The following is a 20759-nucleotide window of genomic DNA, read 5'->3' on the forward strand; positions in this document are numbered from 1 at the left end:
TAAAATCCTCACTGTAGGTTAGAGCATGAATTGAGACTTCTTCGCCTCCAGATCTTGGTAGGATGAGAGGCAGGGACAGGAGAGACGGTACACATGTGACTTCCTTGTTTGCAGGTGAGAGGACACATTTGATGGGGAAATTGCAGGTAATTCGTTCGCTCTAATACAGAGAGTGGAGTCATCAGATATGACAAAGGTATGACAAATACAAGAAAAATGGAATGGAATTAGAACTTTACAGGAAAAAAAAGTGTCAATCAACATAGTCTGGGGAATTTGATATTGTAATAATTGGCGAAATAACCAACAACAACTTGCATTTATATAGTGCCCCTCAAACAGGGTAGAGTCCCATAGCGCTTGGCAATGGCAGAGCACGCCGCTGAGCTGGGGAGAGGTGACTGTTGGCACGGTCGTAGAGGAAGGTCTTCAGGTATCAACCACTGAGAGTGGAAGGTCCAGGAAAGGAAACAAATTGTCACAAATGAACAAGCAGAAGTTGGTCAATGCAAAAAAAAACCTCAGATTTAGAGCTAAACACACTATCAGAACAGACATCAGTACAGTGAACAGGATGGGAGTGTTTCACATGCCTGCAAAAGCAGGCACACCCAGTGCTGCTTTATCGGGGCTAGATTCTGATTAATCTGAAAGTATTTGGATTGAAATGATATTGAGAGGGAGTACAAATTCAGCTAAACAGAGAAAAGGTGGATGGACAATCCTGATCCAGGAAGAAGGATAAGTGTTGAAGACAATCTTGGAGAGGGATGCAAATCTAGTTAGTCTATATGCCACAAGAGACAGAAAATCTGAAATTGTTGTAAATGTCATAAGGAAAGGGCAGATAGGGAGGAGAGGGGGAGAGAATGTGGTCGAGAAAGATGACGTGTGAACAAGTTGAGATAATGGGTCAGTCAGGATACTGGGAAGAGGGAAGAAATTTCAGCCAAGCCCACCCCAATTTTCTGTGAGTTTCCACACATGTGGCTTTAGCAAAGTGATTGTGGCAACTTAATTTTTGTTCCCAAAATCTGAAGGAATTGAGGCCAACTATATATCTATACTAACAAAACAACAATGTCCTTCTGCACTTCCAAGGATCTCAATAACTGATTGACGAAGAGACATGATTCCTCATCAGGAAGGTCTTGTATCTAGGAGTGACATGGGCATATTTGTTCTCAGGTATCTCCTATCTTTCATGAGTTACTTTCAATTTTGCGTTTTTCACTGCCGTTTCACCTGGTGGCCGCCGAGTCAAAATGGCGCTGTGGCATTGTGCGTCGGAGAGAACCTACGTATGTACACACACACTGCAGTTACACCTGGTGATCGCCCAGGGAACAAGATGCTATCTTGGAAGTTGCCTCGAGAGACATTGACGGCAGCCGTTTAGCTGCTTTTCCTGTTGCTCCTGGGCGGCCCCCGGGCTGGGCAGCGCCATGTCGGAGTTGAGCGGTGGCAGGTGACGGTTGGCTGGGTAAGGCTGCGGGTTTTCAGGTTCCTTTGCGCCAGTCTAGCAGTGACTAACTGGGGCCTCACCCGGGGCTGGTGTTTAGCCCCTCCCCCTCTCCTTAAGTATATAACGGGGCTGGGTTTAGCCCCTACCCATATATATTATTATTATACACTAATATAGATGTGATGTCTGTCTGTGTATCATCCAAGAACTCAATAACAGATTAACGTAGAGACATGATATATACCTCAACGGAGAGATCTTGCAATGGGAGAGTATCATGGACATATTTTTTGGGGGGCGGGGGAATCTCCTATGATTGATGAGCTATGACTTAAACAAGCTCATCACACGTGTGTGTGATGCGCTGCAGTTACACATGGTAGCTGCGCCAACTCCCAGTGGCGCTGTGGCATCATGCGTCAGAGCATGTACGTTTGCACGAGCACACTGCAGTTACACGTGGGGGCCATGCCGACTCCCAGCGGGCTGTGGAATCGTGCATCACGGAGCACGTACTTACACACAAACGAAGCACACACTTAGACGAAGCCAAGCAGCGGGAACAAGACAAAGATGCCTAAGCGAACATCGAGCCTTTCAAGGACAAATAAAACTGCCAGGCAAAAGAGGGAAAGGCTGATTAAATGAAACTGGAGAGCAAAGAACAGAACATCTGGATTTCAATGCTGAAAGGACTGCAGGAGCGCGGCAGAATGAGCTGCCCACTCAAAGAACAGCCCAGCAGGACTTGAGACGCAGAAAGGCATGCAAGAACACAGCAAAATGACGCCCAGCAGCAGAGCTCACTCCATTTAGCTGCGCTCAACTATGATCCAGACAGACTATGAATCATATGGCGCTCATCATATTGGGAATATGTGGAATGTAGGTGCTTACTGTGAATATGGGCACAAGAAGTTCCTTCTTTTATCTATTAGCTTAGCAAGGTGAAACTAGAGCCAGCTGAACCCCTGAAAAGTCTGCTGGATCATTAGGTGATTGTAAAATTTTTTTTAGCAAACCTTAGGAAATAAAATTCATGCTTCCAGATTCCCTCTTTTGGCGCAACTTGAGAAATTGAAGAGCCAGGCTATATGCCAACATTTAAAGTGCAAGGCCAAAGTGTACGACTTACCGGGATCTCTAAATGCTTTTAAATGCAAGACAACTGCTGGCCAGCATGAGCAATGGTACAATGCACCAACTTCTGATGAAGTAGCCATCCTGATTGTGGGTGAAGAACATGGTAAGCAGGACATTGTGTTGCAGTAACTTGACAACAAACTCAAACGAGCGTGTAAGACTAACAGGGGATACGATGCCTCCCAATCTTATTCCCACGGGTTGAAGGTGGCTACTGTTTCCAGGTATGGGAAACAAATCCCAGCACTGGACAGTCGAGGCCTGACAAAAAAAGTGTCTACTATGGCTCTTTATGCACACAGGTTGATGCAACGTGAAGGCGATTACAACATCCTTCGGAGTACAAAAGACCTCTGCCATCAATTCATCATAGACATGTATGCCAAGATCAAAGCTGAGACTTTTTTTTACCCGCTTGAACCAGAAGAAACTCAGGGCTGAGGAGTACATTCACTTGCGGGAAGCACTTATAAACAATGGTGATGCCAGTAATGTAGGTCAACTGGTTATCTTGACATCCAGTTTCAGTAGGGAGCCACGGTCAACAGGACGAGTTTGCAAGAATCATTCTCTACTGTGAGGACCCAAAGTATTTCACATGGAACACCCAGAGTGAAAGCAAAGATGTCAAAGTACTCCTGTTGGAGGCTATCCCCGTGTCAAGTCCAGTGACTCACTCGGCAGGGTGTACACAGTGTATCCAAACAACTTTGAATGCTGCTTCCTAAGGCACTTGGTGCACACTGTGAGAGGCCCAACAAGCTATAAGGATCTTAAAACCATCGATGATGAAGTCTGCAACACATTTCCAGAAGCAGGCCATTACAGGGGTCTCCTCAAAGACGATGCCCACTGGAACCAGACATTAGAAGAAGCAGCCACAGCAGAGTCTACTTTCAGACTGAGGGATTTGTTGGCCATCATGCTGCACACCTGTAGTCTGTCTAATCCAAGACAGCTGTGGAATAACCACAAAGAAAGCACATCAGAAGACGTTTTCCATCAGCTACGTAGTGCAAATCCACAAACTAGACTACAGTGATGCCACCTTCAACTAGGCCCTCATACACTTAGAAGATAAGCTAATGGCATTGGGGGAAAGGCATTGCCACACTATGGTCTGCCCTGGACTCACAGAACAGAAGATGGCACCTTGGCCAGAGAAATTTTGCGGGAAATCAACTATAACCAAGATGAAATGCAACAACAACTTGCACTTATTTATCGCCTTCCACACAGAGTAGCGTCTCAGAATGTTTAACAGTGGTGGAGCCTGATTCCGAGCCGGGTGGGGGGGGTGGGAGGTAAACATAAGCATGGGCGAAAAGGAAGGTTTTAAGTGGCACTTGAAAAAGGGGAGAGGGCAAAGCGGAGGGATTGAGGGAGAGTGTTCCATTTTTGGGGCGTAGTGGCTGAAAGCATGACCTCCAATGGTGGGGCAGAGGGTGCGAGGGGCTTGCAGGAGGCCAGTGCCAGTCGAGTGGAGGCACCGGGTGATGGATTGGGGAGTGAGAAGGTCGGAGAGGTAGGGAGATGCCAGGGAGTGAATAGATTTGAACATGAGTGTGAGGATCTTGAACTCGATCCATTTCATCTGAATTTTAATATTTAATGACTTTATGAATTTAAAACTACCATAATGAAGTATCGTTTGTTGTCAAATACAATATGAGAAGTCAAGCAAACATACTACAGGTTAGCACTCCATCTAATTTGCTTTTTGGGGGGAGCAGGTGTGCTGTCTTTCATCTTTCTAGTTTTATATATACATATATATATATATATATATATATAAAAAGTGCTGTTCAGGTTGACCCAGCACAGTAATTTTTTTTTACTTCAACTGGATATTATGTGGAAGTTATATTTAAAATACTGTAACATTTAAAAAACTTGTGCATGATCTTACATTTTAATTCATTTAGTACAGTATGCAGATTCCATATTAACAATGTTATGATTGTTTTGCTGAACAATAAGACCTGATTAAAGTCCTATGTACATTAATTATACTTCTAGACCATTTCTGTGACATTAACAATACAAAATTTCAAGTAAAGAGTGCATTGCACAATTTACATGGGACATACTGCAGTAGTTTAAACAGTATTGATACAACCTTTCTCTCTCCTTAAATTCACTATTTTATATTAGGTAAACAAAAAAATCCCAACCTGAATTTGTGGAAACATTTGTCAATTTGTCTAGTGAGATTACAACATTCTTTATATTGCACCATATACAAAAACATCTGATTGACATACAATACCTAACCAGACAGACCTGAAGCCAGCAGTGTTCTTATACACGCGATAAGTGTACTTTAGCATACAATAATTTCACTGAATTCCCAGACTTTGGGTAAAAGGTTTTACAAAGCATATACTTTGACAGTGCAACACCTTATATGTAAATCAGTATTCCAGTCCTTTTGAAATTGGTTATGCAGATTAAATGATGTTTTTTCACACTGGAGCCCATTTATACTGGCAAGGGAATCACTACACCATAGAGTGAAAAGAAAGGCAATGGGATCAATTTGTAAACAGCAAGATATTTTGGAGTAACCCAACATTCAGAGCACCAGCCTCAAAATCAGTCACAAAATGCAAGCAATTCCTAAAGCTACCAAAATTCCACCCTATCAATGAATTCTAGATAGAATTCTTTCCACCACTATATGTTGTTTCATATATTGAGAAAGTCAATTGCACAGGACAGTACCAAGTGTCATGAGGAAGCCCGCAGTCTAATTCAGTCTTCCTGGATGAAAGATGGCATCTGAAGAGTGGCCCTGAGAGCAAATGGAGTAAGAAGCCACTTTTTTTGGGGGTGAGAAGAAAAAGGAAAAGAAAATAATATTAAAAAATTAAAAGGCAGTGTCATTTAAACATAATCTGACTCACTGGTAGCTTTATCTGATTGCAGTGTGAAGCCAGTGTTGCCACTCCCACATTGTGCAAAACAGCTACAAAATGTATTTGATCACAACTTTCAATACAAGTATTTCAAAAGCAAGTTTCTGCATTATGTTTCAGCTGCTTCTTAAACAACTTTCAACCTTTCAAAGATATTCTCAAATTGATCAATCAACTTTAGTCATTCAGTTTTATTTCCAAATGCCTTTCTTTGTTTAATATACGTTAGAAGCATTTAAAACATTGCAAGATCAATCGCTTTACACAAGGCATTTGCTGAGCAAATCTCAAGATGTGAAATAGGTGTATAAGCACGAGTACCAAAATTGTGTTACCATTACTTTCCTTCACATCATGCTTTTCAGTATCAGTGACTACTGCCACCAGCTAAATTCATACAAGAATAGCAGGTAGTCTTCAGGGTTTATTTGTTTTCCTTTCATACTGCTTTCCTGAAGCTATTTCACTTTCTGACATAAGATTCCATGGAAGTTGCCCTTGATAACTTGCCCAAGGGGTCATTCATATTAAAGTATTAACAGTGAGTATTAGCAGGCTATTTAGCTTCAAGAGGCATTATAGCCAACACTAATCCGTCCTTCTTAGATGTACACACACCTCTCCCCATCAGGTGTTGCTGAGGAAAATTGTAGCACTCCAACTAATGCCCTTGATGATAAAGTCAGTACCAGATTTTTTTTTTTTTTAACCTGCATTGAGAATTTCACATTTATTGCACTGCTGGGATGCTCTCCTCAGGTAGCTCGGGTGTTGTCGGCTACGGGGAGGGGTCAGGTGGATTCTGGAGTGGCTCAATTTAGTTCAGAGACGTCAGCAACTTTGGAATGACTAACTGGGAATCAAACATGTATCTTTCCTGTCTGGATGTCCATAATAGTACATCAGTCATTAGGCCTTCAGGATACCCTGGTCTAAGTTGATGTTGGGAAAATATGCTGTTTTCCACAAGAGGTCAAGGTGAAATGATAAAGTGCTACTCCAAATAAGGACTGAAAACATAGCTTCAGTTGCAACATGCCAATGAGATCAGTAAACTTTCAATGTCCCTCAACCTCAAAAGACAGGATGTGCGATAATGCACTTAAACGGAACTGTGACAAGGAAAATTAAGTTGATATAACCTCATGAATGTGTCATGCTAGATAGGTTACAATCTTAACATTGTATTATTGAACAGTGCATCATAATCTTGAAAGGCACTTAAGCACCTGCGAAATTATGGCCATCACTGAGCATTAAGAGAATACAAGTTTATCTCCTTTCCATCTTAGTGACCAACAAGGTGCTCAGACTTAAAAACGGTTCCTGAATACAATTAAGAGTTTATGAAGATTTAGAATCCTGCAGATTTGTTGGGCTGAAAAAGTTTTAATTAAAGCATAACTTAGTTGAAGCTTAATAAACAAACACTCCTTCATGTTGTTAGCGCAACTAACATAATGAATGCTTATAACCACATAAATGTAGTTGTTACCTAACCAAGGTGAACAATTTGATTTGTGTTTATGAACATATATGAAAGTCTTGTAGTATTCATATGTCAAAGCAAAACCGTTTCTATTTAGTAAAAAACTGATGCCTCTAATGATTCAATAACCAACTTAAATGTTATTTTTCAGAATTTAGCCAAGACGACAATTTTGTCCTTGCTTGGAAATGAAGCAACATGACAATGCGTAGCTATAATGGGAAAATGTCATTGCAACAGCACATCGACATTTTCACTCTCCTTACCATCTTACCCTAGACTTCCAAAGGCAAACCTGGACAGAAGCATGGTTGCAATCATGAGATAAATTACTTGGCATGATCATGCTTTTTACATAAGGTATTTTTTGATCAAATCACAAATAAATAAATCTAGCTGTATATTAACATGATTTTCCTCTACAGCACCAGTGCCTATTTCCACAGGTTCACTTCAAATCTTAGACCACGCATTGAGGGCAGACTAAGGTTTCTTTTTCTCCACATCTCCGATTTTGTAATGATGCGTTTAGAATGAAAGAATTCAAAAAATGCACTGTCTATGTGACAAAGTTTTTGTGTTGCTTAAATGGTGTTCTAGTGTCATCTATAAAATAGTAACAGTAAAACATGAAAGTCAATTGTCAAATTCCTAGTGGATATCAGCCCACAACACAAATCTGCCTTTGGTGCAACAACTTTTGGGTGGGCTAGCTATAAGTGTAGAGTTGAAATGGAAATGTACCGATGGTGAAAGCACAGTGTTCCTCTAAGGTGGAGGGTTGAGTTACAGTCTTTAGTTTTTCTTGTACAAATGCATACTATCCTCAGACTTATAACCTTGTATAACATTTTTAAATTAATGCAATTGTATCGCACTGTAGTGCAACTGTGTACCAGTTTATATGGGAATAAGACTTTCACACATCAAGTGTTACCGATTGCTATTTTTCAGTATAGTAATTGAAAAGTACTGAAAAGTTGTCGTTTTTTTTTTAAACAAGGTTCCTTCAAGGACTCTCCAGCTCTCCATCCTCTGTTTGCAGCTCTGCCAACTGTCTTCGAAGGGCATTCACTTTTGTCTGTAGCTCCTTGTTGTATTCAATGATGTGAATAACTTCATCCCAAGCTTCATCCAAGTATTTTGAAGTGCGATTCCACCGGAGGAACACACCTTTTTAAAAAAACAAAATCAACAAGTCAGTTGTCCTTGAGCTGCCCAATGCAGCCTTCACATCTCATCGCTATCCACCAGATAAGACAGCTACCTACCTTTTTGAATTACCTATGGCTCCTCCCTACCACCCTCCCCACCCTGCCCCCCTCACACCACCCATTGCTTGAGGTCCACTTTACAATATAGCCTGTGAAGTGCTTTGAGACATCTCAGACCCGAGCTGGGTTCAGGCTGGGGAGAAGGGAGAAGGGAGGGAATGGGCGTGGCCAATGGCATGGTCGAAGAGGAGGGTCTTGAGGCTCGACTTGAAGGAGGCTAAGGAGGGGGTGAGGCAGAGTGATTGGGGGATGGAATTCCAGAGGTTGGGGGCAGAGTGGCTCTCCTGCCAATGATGAGGCGGATGGGTCAGGGGACGTGGAGCAGCCAGAGCCGGCTGAGCGGAGGGAGTAATAATAATATAATAATAATAATAATCCTTGCATTTGATGTAGTGCTTTTCACGTCGGGAGGACGTCCCAAAGCGCTTCACAGAACACACTGTAAAGTGAATTGACTGTATATTTGTGGGCAAACACGGCAGCCAATTGCGCACAGCAATGTCCCACAAACAGTCGTAGATTGAAAATGACCAATTTATCGTTGTTTTTGGAGGGATTATTATTAGGCGTGTGGAGTAAGGAAACTTGCCCAAGGTTTCGCCCTGCCTGGAATTGAACTCAGGTCTCTCACTTGCAAAGCGAGTGCCCTAACCACTGAGCTACAGGACTCCCTGGAGTGAACAGAGACCTATTGACATCCATGTACCCATCCTTCAGCAGATAGGAACAAAACCAAATTGCTTTCAGAAAATTAGGAGTCTCACTGCAAGAAAATGCTGGGCTTCCTCGATTCCGAAATCGAAGGAATCCGCTCAGCTGCCACTGCCCTCCCAACTTCCTTCCTACCCCCATCCCACATAGTTACCCATCCGACAACTACCCATTCCTCCTTCCACACCTTTGAATCTGTCACTCCCTCCTGTCTTCACCACTGTAACCTCCATGAAGCCCACCACCTGCTCCCTGGACCCCATCCCTACCCCTCTCCTTAAATCCCAGCTCCACCTCCTTGCCCCACTACTCACCGACATCATTAACCTCTCCTGTCATCTGGCACTGTTCCTTCCCCCCTTAAAACAGCCACTATCACCCCCACCTTGAAGAAACCTTCCCTTGACCCATCACAGCTATCTAGCTACCGGCCCATCTCAAACCTCCCCTTCCTATCCAACTACAACAACAACTTGGATTTATACAGCGCCCTCCACGCCGGATGGCGTCTAAGAGCGTTTAGGACCTTGAGAGAGCCTTTGCCTCCCAGCTTCGCTCTTTCTTCTCCTCTCACTCCCTCCCTCCATGAACCCCTCCAATCGAGTTTCCGTGCTGCCCACAGCACAGAAACTGCTCTGGTCAAGGTCACAAACGACATCCTGACCACATGTCACCAGGGCTCCCTCTGCCTCCTCATCCTCTCCGCTGCCTTTGACACTGTGGACCACTCAATCCTCCTCCACCGCCTCTCCTCCCACCTCAACCTTCAAGGTTCTGTCCTTGACTGGTTTAGGTTCTACCTTTCACACTGCCTCCACTTCGTTACGGCAAACAGCTCCTCCTTTAGCCCCCACACTATCTCGTGCGGTGTTCCTCAGGGCTCTGTCCTCGGTCCCCTCCTCTTCACCCTCTACATGCTCCCCCTTGGTGACATCATCCGCAGACATGGGGTAACTTTCCACATGTATATGGATGACACCCAACTCCACCTCTCTGCCTCCACCCTCAACTCCAGGACAACTGGTGTCCTGACCGACTGCCTGTCCGACATCAAGTTCTGGACGAGGGACAACTTTCTCTTCAGGCTGCCGAAATCCTCACCCATGCATTCGTCACCTCAAGGTTCGACTACAGGAACTCCCTCCTCATCGGTCTTCCCAACTCTTCCCTTCACAAGCTGCAGTTCCAAAACTCTGCAGCTAGTGTACTCTCATGCACTAGGCTCTGCGACCTCATCACTCCTACCCTCGCCCGACAGCACTGGCTCCCCATCTCCCAGAGGATCAAATTCAAGATCCTCATCCTCACCTTTAAGGCCATCCATGGCCTTGCCCCCTCTTACCTCTCTGACCTGCTAATTCCCTACCAACCTGCCCGCTCCCTAGGTTCAGCGGGCTCCGGTCGAACTGCCCTACCATCGGTGGCCGGGCTTTCAGCCTCTCTGCCTCCACACTCTAGAACTCCATCCCACGGTCCCTTTGCCTCACTTCCTCCCTTGTCTCCTTCAAGGCCGGTCTCAAGACCCTTCTCTTCCATTGTGCCTTTGGTCGCCCTCCCACCTCTTTGCCTTCTCTCACCCCTACACCACCCCTCCCCTATGCTCGGGCCCCGACACCTGACTGTTCAGAGCTTTGGGACGTACTCCCGACGTGAAAGGCGCTCTATAAATGTAATTTTGTTGTTGTTATAGGAAAGAAAATCAAACTGCCCTGCTGTTAAAAATACTGATCAATATCAAATCAGCTATCATGGAGTATCCGATATGTACAATGCATATGAGCTAGAATAGCTAATTGAATATTATTTTTTTAAAAATAGTATCCAATTTCATTTCTCCTAATTGACACACTCCCCACTGTGCTCCTGGTCAGACTGTCTCTTGCTGAGTGGTGGGTCCACAGGCATCGGATGCCCTCAGTACCCACTGATGTAGCCATTGGGACCTGTGTTTTAACATCAGCAAAAACAGCATTGTGATGTGCAGGCTGGAAAGCAGGCTGACCCGTTCATTTGGCCGAATTCCTAATCTCAGAAACGATATTCTGAGGTGCTGAGCAAAGGTCAGGAGTTTCCTGGAAGAGAGAGCAGGAGTCTCTGCATACAGCCGGCTATTCAACTAAACGGTGACATTAACAGTGGCCTAGTAATATGCTGCACAGTCAATCTGATCTCTCAAATGCATGTAATGACTGTCCCAAGGGATTGCAACTGAGAAATGTGAGTTGGTTGGTTGCCTGGGAGGGGGTGTGAAAGCGAGGAGAAAAAGGCAGCCAATGCTTAGCTTTCACTGCAATGCAAACATTATTTTTTTAAAAATAAATAAAATAATGCGTAGAAAAGTTGAAATTTGTTTTAAATCCACTTGTGTGGAAATCCCCCACAACCCAAGTTAGCAATAAACAAGCTACTTTCCCACAATGGGGTTCTAATGAAAAGGAATATTTCACAATGTTATTTCACAATGTCATGTTTCATCAGATTCTTTGGAGTTGCTAAAATGTCATTACAGGAAGTGTTTAACAGTAAAATGTCAACTTGAAGGTCAACATATTCATTCACTCACCTTCCCAGAGCTGCAAGCTTTGTGGTGCCACTGAAGGCCAGATAACCAGACTATTGGCTTCATAGAGAGGATTCAGAAACTTCTCCAACACATTTGGTCTGTTCACCCATGACCACAGAGAGACAGTCTTCTGCTGAAGCTTCAACTTCCGCCTAGAAGTATGAATTTGAAGGAAGAAAACATTCTCCTCATTTCTTTCTTTTCAGAAACAATAAAGTCAAACGAACTTCAGTTAACCATCATTTTACTATAGTTCTGACTGAATCATAAACTCAGTTATTGGTTACGCTTCAGTTGTGCTTGTAATTCACAACAGTCTGGAGCATTTTTTGCAAAAACCCATTTTCAATTCTAGTTGAACATTACAGGTTTAAGTGACTGAAATTTACAATACAATTTACATTTATATAGCACCTTTCACATTAGGAGGATGTCTCAAAGCACTCAACAGTGGGATGAGAAGCACAGTTGCCATTTCTAAACTAATGCTAATCTTTACATTTGGTACAGCACCTATTAGCAGTGTGGAAATGTCTCAAAGTACTTCACATTATAGTTAAGTGTAGTAACTATTTCTGGACAAACAAGATAACCAATGGGCGTACAGCAATGTCCCACAAACAGCCATTAAATGAATGATAAATTTTATTTGGGAGATTGTGGGCCTGGACACTGGGAGAAACTCCCCTCTCTTTTAGTGCCATGGAATCTTTACATTCACCTGAACAGGCAGACAAGACTTTGGTTTAACATCTCATTCAAAGCACTGCCAAAGCAGAAAGCTACCTTTGCACAACCACCCAGTTTGCTCTCTAACATTCTTTAAACGTTGGGCAAGTTTCCTTACTCCACACGCCTCTGTTTAACATTGGCGGATCGCTTTTTCATAGTTATTAATTGTTTTTAACAATTGGCTACGTGGCATTCCACATTAAATTCCCATTGCACCCCTCCTCCCCTCCCTCAATATTGTAAAACTGAGATGTTGTGAAAGCATTACTTATGGTGACAACTAATTTAATTCTTAACTACTTACTCCCTCTGGTGGAGAGGGGAATACAACACCCATGTTTTCTTTTTACAGCAAGTTGTGTATTTTTAAATGTGTGTTGCCCTTGTCCTCTCCTACACCAAGCTTCATGATCACATTCCAGGAAGCCAGTGGAGCCATCCTACCTTGGCTCCACATCCCCCAGCAGATCAAATTCAAGATTCTCATCCTCACATTCAAATCCCTCACTGTCCGCCACTCTACCCATGCAAACTGTAATGATCCAGCGACTGACTCCGCTCAGCGAATACAGCTGCCTCATATCTCCCTCCTGATCCACCCCACCATCAGTGGGTGAGCTTTCAGTTATCCTGCCCCTATTCTCTGGAATTTCATCCCGAATTCGCTCCTTCTCTTCCAACTTTTAACAGCTTTTTTTTTAAAAAAAAACTGTTTTGTTTATCTCTCGCCCCCTTGTCACCCTCCTCTGCTCAGCTTTCTTTTCTTGTTTTACCGCTCACTTTATCCTCTCACAACTCAATCACATGTTGGTCTAAAGTAACCTGATTTGCAATTTTTAGCCTTAACCTTAATTACTAGATAAAATTGAGCTATAAATGATCAGTAGAATCCAAGTGCCCACCTACTTATAAGCCTGAAAGATTACTAAATGCTGCATCTATTACAGCAGCTGCCCCATTTCTTAGCTTCACATGATGCATTAAGGTGCAGTCGCTGATTATAACTATAACGTTGTTTGTATTCCTCCCTTTTGACCTGGTCTGACTGCTTTCTTGCTGGGACAGTCCCCCTCTCCATGATTACATTAGGATTTTCACCTATGGAATATTGAACCCTCTCCCATGATCACTACCTCATGATTTTCTATCGTCTCACTTCCCCGTTTAAAGCCTCCCCCCTCCCCCACACCATGTACCTGAGAATTTGGTGTCAAGATTCAAAACTATTGAACCTTCAGGAATCTGCACCCTCAATGAAGATCCAGCTTACTATTAATTTTGTTGATCCTTTTTATAGTGACTTTTGAACGGTTTATTCGTACTGGTCGGTACTGAACGAGGAGTTCAACAATTGCTATACTTTTTAAATTAACCTGAACTTTCAATGAAAAATTCATGCAATAAAAACCTCTACTATGTTGTTACCATGCAAATCACTAAGATCTCTCAAGGTCCGGGCACAAATTCAGCAAAGCACTCTAAGACATTGCTCCACACGAAGGGCACAATATAAATGCAAGTTGTTATAACAACCAAACAGAATTAAAGTAGTGTAGTTCAGCACCAATCATACTGGAGTGTAGGCTTGAATCGTTGACAGTGGCCGACATTTGAACTAACTGGTTCTTATTGAATGACTCACTAGTTCTTGGTCAAGCTGTTGGGTGGAAAACAAAGTAGCAAAGAGCTAGCCAGTTTCACCCTACATAAATAGGAGACCAAGGCTCCTGGCTGTGGAGAAACTTGACTGAGGACATGATGCCAAGGAAGGAGCAAGAGAAAAATATGGAACGCAAATGATTGATATTTTAGTAAACACAGGCCAACACAATGATCCAGTATCACCAACCTTTCATTTTCATTGTTGCCCAAGAAGGTTCCAAACTGGGAGGCATAGGCATGCTCGAATAACATGATCAGGAACTGTTCATTAAATTGGAAAGAACATGGGAACTGGCGCTGAATCTGCCAGCAGCAGTCTAGGAAGAGGAGAAATACAGGTGCCTCATTCTTCTGCTTAGAATTGGAATAGGCTGACTGAGAACAGCGCAGTTGGAAAGGGTGACCAGCCTGTAAGAAATAAACCGGTATGGATATTAGATTTAGTTTTCTCCACTGTCCCCACCAAGATTCAAGAGTTCCTTTCAAGTCGTGGATCTCATGCAAAGAAACACTTAAAACAAAAATCAGTTATTTTCTACATGACCTGCTCATTACAAAAACTGAGGTGCTGGATAACAGTGTGCTGCATTCTGAAGGCTGCAATAGTCCATTAGCGAATTACTGGAAATACTAACCATTATCTTGTCTTTGGGAGGTGGCGGGGGGTGGGGGGGGTAAGGAAATTAAATAAATCAAGAGTTAGTTGGCTGTCTCACACAAATTGGCCAGTTTTGGTGTGGTACAGAAGCCTGAGCCGAAACAAAGAAACAAAGATTGTGTGACAGGAGTTAAGAAAGGATAGAAAAATGTTGAAAAGAGCAACTAGTCACTATTTGCAATAAGTAAGTGTCATCCTATAGAATTATAATCTGTTTAGAGCAGTAAACAGTGTAATGCTGCTTATAGAACATAGTACTGTTTGAAACATTACCACCTCTCCTGTTACTTATCCCCGGAAAAGGATCAGCTCAGCTGATTGGCACCAAAGTTTAAAAGAAATGATTACAACACTCTCTCCCACACAACTCAATTGATTTAAAAAAACAAATACAGAGAAACTATAGATCCCTTCAACTTAACACTACTACATGCTTTCTAAAGAAAGCACAGTTATTTCTGTTGATATTGCACAGGAAGTAACGTTAGCAGCGACTTAACAATCCAAAAGCCAGCCATGGTTTCATGTCTCCCTTATAAACACTGGGCCAGGAATACTGGACCCAGTCGACTGCACCATAACAAGATTTCCCTCTAGGTGTAGAACTTTTTTTTAAAAAAATGCGTGTATATTTTAACTTTTCCTTTACTTAGGGGTCTAATTAAAGTTCTGATTTAAATGTAATGCAAACCAGAAGTACTGTATTTCAAAACAATGTTTTTTGACAAAGAATTTTACAAACACAGATAATTTGTTCTGTTACCACACCATTTGTCAGCCAAAAAAAGGCACAAAGTGATAACATCAGCAAAGAATTTGGGATGAAAACTGTTGCAAATATAATTATGACTCACCTAAAATTCTTTGCTAATGTCATCACCTTGTGCATTTGATGGAAAATAGTGCAGCAATAAAACAAATTCTCTGCATTTGTAAGAATATTTGTGAAAATAAAGTTCCATTAATGTCCTTGGCAATTGAAGTCCAATTTGCTACAAACTTACCTGCAACCATTCTCGTTCAATCAAGGCCTCAAACCCACGGATTGTTCTAGACTGTGGATCCAGGATAATATGGGCAATAGAAGTAACTTGCAACGTGGTGTCAATCCCTTCGCTGCCGTGAACCAGCACTGATGCTCCCTCCCTAAAGCCACAGTAACAGTTCAAAATGCTATTAGGTTAATACTCTTTTTTTAAAAAAAGGTACAGAACATACAACCTGTCAAAAAACGGTAGTTTCGCCCACAAAGTACACAGTCAATTCACTTTACAGTATATTCTGTGAAGCGCTAGAAGACATCATAAGGCGCTATATCAAATGCAAGGATTATTTAATATTATTATCGAACACCAAAATACAGGGCCTTGCTTGCATCTTTTTCATATTTTCAGAGCAGTATTAAAAAAATCCTTACGTTTGGTAAAGTGCCTTTCACATCGGGAGGATGCCCCAAAGTACTTCAAAGAATATTGTATAAAAATAATCCTTACATTTGATGTAGCGCCTTATTGCTTCTTCAAGATGTCTCAAAACGCTTCACAGAATATGCTATAAAATTAATTGACTGTATATTTTGTATAGTGACTAAGGGAAAATGAAGTTGTGCACAGGAAGGGGAAAAAAACATAGGTTTTTGAGATGTTCAATTTATAAGGTGTCAGAAGTGTGACTTTTTTGCTCTTTATGTTAAATACAGCATTTCTGAACAGCACTATGGAGATTGAGGCAGTTTGTGGAAATGTTGGGCAAGGTTACACAAACCGCATCTTCCTTCCACATAAAGCCCATACTACTGAGTTAATTTCAACCAAGGTTCAAGCTTTAAGAAGTATTCTATAATGAAAATGCTTATTCTCTAAGGTAGAAAGGATAATTTCTCTCTCCATAATTTCCTAAAACATCTTGTTTAAGTGATACAGTATTTCAAGTTAATTCTCAGTGAACCAGAAACTGGTGTAATAAACCAGAATTTACGAGGCAACATCAAGCTATGTAAAATATGGTTGGACGTCTCATTTTCAAGAAACTTTTTTTTAAACAAAGGGAAAACATCACACATTATAATCATTTCATTAGATATGTCCAGAGTCTCGTCAGATAAATTAAGCTTGAATCTTGAGAAAATTCAAACGTGCTTTGAAGTGAAAAGAAAGAGTAATTGTCATGCAACTTCTTTCCCCTTCAGGCTAGATCAAAGAATAAGGGTAGTCAACTACAAAGGCAACAACGTGCACACACAGCAAAAAGAACCACACACACCTAACTGTCCTAACAAATAGACTCCTCACCTGTCGATGCACTGAGCTGCCAGGCAAGCAGTGGTTAATATTTCTTTGATGTGTGTGAGCCAGTTGGAGGCTTCTAGTTTGCTGAGCCATCGATCCATGTTGTGAGATTGGTCATTGGAAGCTTCAACCAGTTTAATCAAACTCTCTTGAAGAATGTTGTACCTGGCAATAAAAAAATAAATAGCTTCTCATATAACAGACATAGCAAGCTGCAACCTGGCACCCCTCTTTGGTAACAAATAAATTCCAGAGAAAAAAAAAATCCCATTTGGAAATTTCCCTTTACCTGGAGTATAGAAATGATAGTTAATCAACACCATCAACACACAATTAGTCAGCTTTGCTCAGCGGTAGCACCCTTGCCCCTGAGTCAGAAGGTTGTGGATTCAAGCCCCACATCAGGATTTGGAATCACGTAGTCTAAGCTGACAGTCCAATGCAGGTATACTGCATTGTCAAAGGTGCCATCCTTTGGATGAGATGTTAAACCAAAGTCCTGTATGCCTGTTCTGGTGGATGTTAAAGATCCCATGCACCACTTGAAAAGAGAAAGGAAGTTTGACTCTCCTAGTCAACAATCTCCCTAAATAAAATTGGTAACTCTGTTTGTGGGTCGTTGCTGTGCCAATTGGCTTCTGCATTTCACCCACAAAATACAATCAAATCACTTTACAGAATATCCTGTGATCCGCTTTGAGTTCTCTTGACCCTGTGATAAGGCGTTATATCAAATGCAGGATTATTATCATTATTGTAAAAGCCCATTTACATCCATTCAGGCCTAATATTTAGTGTCTTTCCTATCGGAGAAAACTACAAACAATGGAAAGTGCATGTAGGAGGTTTGTCTGAAGACAATAAGATAGCTTGATGAAATTACTAATCTTGGTCTAATTTTTATAAGGAAGAATTCTAATAACAATACTTATATTTGATATAGTGTATTTAATAATAATTCTTGCATTTAATATAGCACTTTTCACGTCTTCTACACATCTCAAAGCGCTTCACAGACTGTAAAGTGAATTGTGTATTTGTGGGCAAAACACGGCAGCCAATTGCGCACAGCTGTATCCCGCATAGTCATGGATTGAAGTGACCATTTATTATTTTTTTTCTTCAGAGATTATTATCAGGCGTGTGGAGTAAGGAAACTTGCCCAAGGTTTTGCCCTGCCAGGAACTGAACCTAGATCTCTTACTTGTGAGGCGAGTGCTCTAAGCACTGAGCTACAGGACTCCACGATTATTTCATGTCAGGCGGAAGTCTCAAAGCAAATCACAGGATAATAATAATCATAATGATATACTGTAAAGCAGAGTGATTGTATATTTGAGGGCTAATGCAACAGCCAATTTGTGCACAACAATGTATCTCAAAGTAATATCCAGTAGTCAGGTCTCCGTTCCCACAAAAATACTTTCCACTGTTGCAAGTTGCATCATGCCAGCTTTCCCTTTTAAGACAGATTTGGGATCAAAAACTACTTTACAAATATACTGAGGGTTAGGGTTAAACACAAATTGGCAATGTCACACAATACAGTAACAGCTACTGTGGAAGATGTCTCTCTAGTGCACTAGAGGGTGCTGTTCACAGGCTGGTGCAATGATTTATTGCTGTGACAGATTCTCACTAGCTTCATTTGGTACCTGCTCCATATTATTCTTGACCTGGAGACGTTTGATAGCGATTTGAGATACCAACAGTTTCTATCAGTGTAATTAACTCACACCTTTGTGAACACATGTAACCAAACACACAAGGATAATAATTGGATTAATGCAGCATTAAAATAAAATGTGGTTTATTCAAAGACAATACAAAGGAAAGAATATTATGCAGATATCATCAGTCTCTCTTTTTGATTTAAAAAAAACTGTTTTAATTAAAAAGCGATTAGAGGTTTGACATGACGGATACAAAAGTTTATGCAAAAAATGTATTTTGTATTCCTCAAAGGGATTAAATTGGCCTATTGTGAACTATTAAATTTAACAAGGTGATCTTGATGAGGCTGATTGCACAAGCTGCTTATGTACACTGATCATGATTGCAAAAATGAATCATTCAGGGACCACCAATGAATACACAAGTGACTCATGCAGACATGGATCCTGCAAGTAAATCACACAGCCTCAGGGCTTCCTCCATCAAGATGCTGAACTTCATGGCAGATCAAAATGATATTAAACCCAACATTGCACACCAAAAAGAAGGCTGCAAAGATTTTTGCACCATTATATAACCATTGTACCTGCAGGCTAATATATAGTTACAACTGAAAATGTCTTGTAAAAGACAAATTCCCCTGTTGCCTAGTACATTTAATGGCACCATTTTATTGAAGTATAGTGAGGGTGGGTTAACCTCCAATGTTTCATTCAAATCCAATCCTGGAAAATTTGGAACACACATGTTGATTTGAAAGGAATACGCAAAATAAATTTGGAAATCACTAAAACCCCGGCTGCCTGGACTAATTGAATTGTCCACTTTAGCAGACTGCTTTTCACTCAGCAAATTACCATATTGTCCAAATATAAGGTGATTTCAGTTATAAGGCCCCTCTCACCCCAATGTTCATATTTATATTTGGAGGACAAAAGTGTAAGACAGTAAATATAGCTCTGTCAAAAAGCATGTTCTAATTAATATTACATTTAAAATGCTGGCAATTTAGACTATACTCCATGACTCGACTGATCCACACTGTTAGGGATACATGTCCCTAGAAACCTCGCATACATGTACAATTTTGCAAACGTCAAGGCAACTAGACTTTTTTTGAAGGCATCTTACAGTCCCATAGGATTCCACTGACTTTGGTTAGTCTGTGAATATAAGGTGAAAAGCAATTTTGAAGCTTTCACCAAAACTTTGCCCTATATACAGAACATGGTAATGGGGTATAGTTCTGCACTCTTTGGTGGTTTCCTCTGCTTTGCCCCCCAGCCCACCCCCCAACTTTATGCAGAATCCATTATAGAATTTGATTTAATTGTAACCATCTCATTTTTTTTTTACAATCCACCAAATCCTATACAATGATCTATAAATTTCTTTCCACATGATCCAACTGTTGGCACAAATGCAGCAGAACCCTTTGACGTGCTAACTGGCATGTCCACATTAAGGAGGCAAAAGTGACAAAACAGGTCAAATAGCCACAATCGTCTCTTACCTTTCTATGGACTTGTGGATACGTCTCCACTGAGGGTAATGGGGTTCCTGCTCAAAGCCACCTCCTTTGGCTCTGGCTTGCTGAGCAACATTAACTGATCTGGTGTCAATGATGTAGCCACGTTTCCCTGCCCGCAGGGTGGCATTAATCAATTTCTCATCCTCCTTACACCGTCTCCCAATGGTTCCAGTCAACGGCTGTCCACTACGCATCATGACCTAGAAGTTAAGTTTATTATTAGCTAAGGTAGGAAATGTATTCCCTTTTAAACCATTTAACATTAACAACAATTTTGCTTTTTGTCTTAAATTTGATCAGGTTTCTATTATATATATGGGAAAGATGCAGGATGCAACTTTGAGACACTACTTGTGTGAAGGGCGCAATATAAATGCAAGTTGTGAACCATTTGCATTATTCTTGGAAAGGGATATGCATGAAATACGACATGTAACAAAAATACTCAAATAGAGATATCACAAAGCAATTTGCAATATAGTTCTTTTTCACTTATGGCGTTGAAATCACTTGGTAATGTTTTTGAAAGACATTTTAGAAAGTTCCAATAGCTCTATAGGCTGGGCAATAAATTTTTAATTAAACATCTGGTCTTATATAATCAGACAATTTTCAAATGGAAGCATGCATATTCATAATAATCCAGCTTTT

The 20759-nt window shown here is 41.3% G+C and overlaps 1 protein-coding gene across 1 annotated transcript in view; it reads right to left on the minus strand.

Annotated features, from left to right (window-relative positions):
- Window positions 1–4498: 4498 nt before the first annotated feature.
- mtmr9 (myotubularin related protein 9) overlaps window positions 4499–20759 on the minus strand; it is a 34806-nt gene continuing 18545 nt past the window's right edge. Inside the window, exons 5-10 of the mRNA XM_007904458.2 lie at window positions 20091–20308; window positions 16907–17068; window positions 15620–15761; window positions 14145–14365; window positions 11564–11715; window positions 4499–8188 (exon numbers count right to left, since the gene is read on the minus strand). Coding sequence (XP_007902649.1) covers window positions 8025–8188; window positions 11564–11715; window positions 14145–14365; window positions 15620–15761; window positions 16907–17068; window positions 20091–20308 — 1059 coding nt within the window. The 3' untranslated portion in view covers window positions 4499–8024. The remainder of the gene's footprint in view (window positions 8189–11563; window positions 11716–14144; window positions 14366–15619; window positions 15762–16906; window positions 17069–20090; window positions 20309–20759) is intronic.

The sequence above is a fragment of the Callorhinchus milii genome, unplaced genomic scaffold, assembly GCF_018977255.1.
Source record: "Callorhinchus milii isolate IMCB2004 unplaced genomic scaffold, IMCB_Cmil_1.0 Scaffold3, whole genome shotgun sequence".
In the NCBI taxonomy this organism is placed as follows: domain Eukaryota; kingdom Metazoa; phylum Chordata; class Chondrichthyes; order Chimaeriformes; family Callorhinchidae; genus Callorhinchus; species Callorhinchus milii.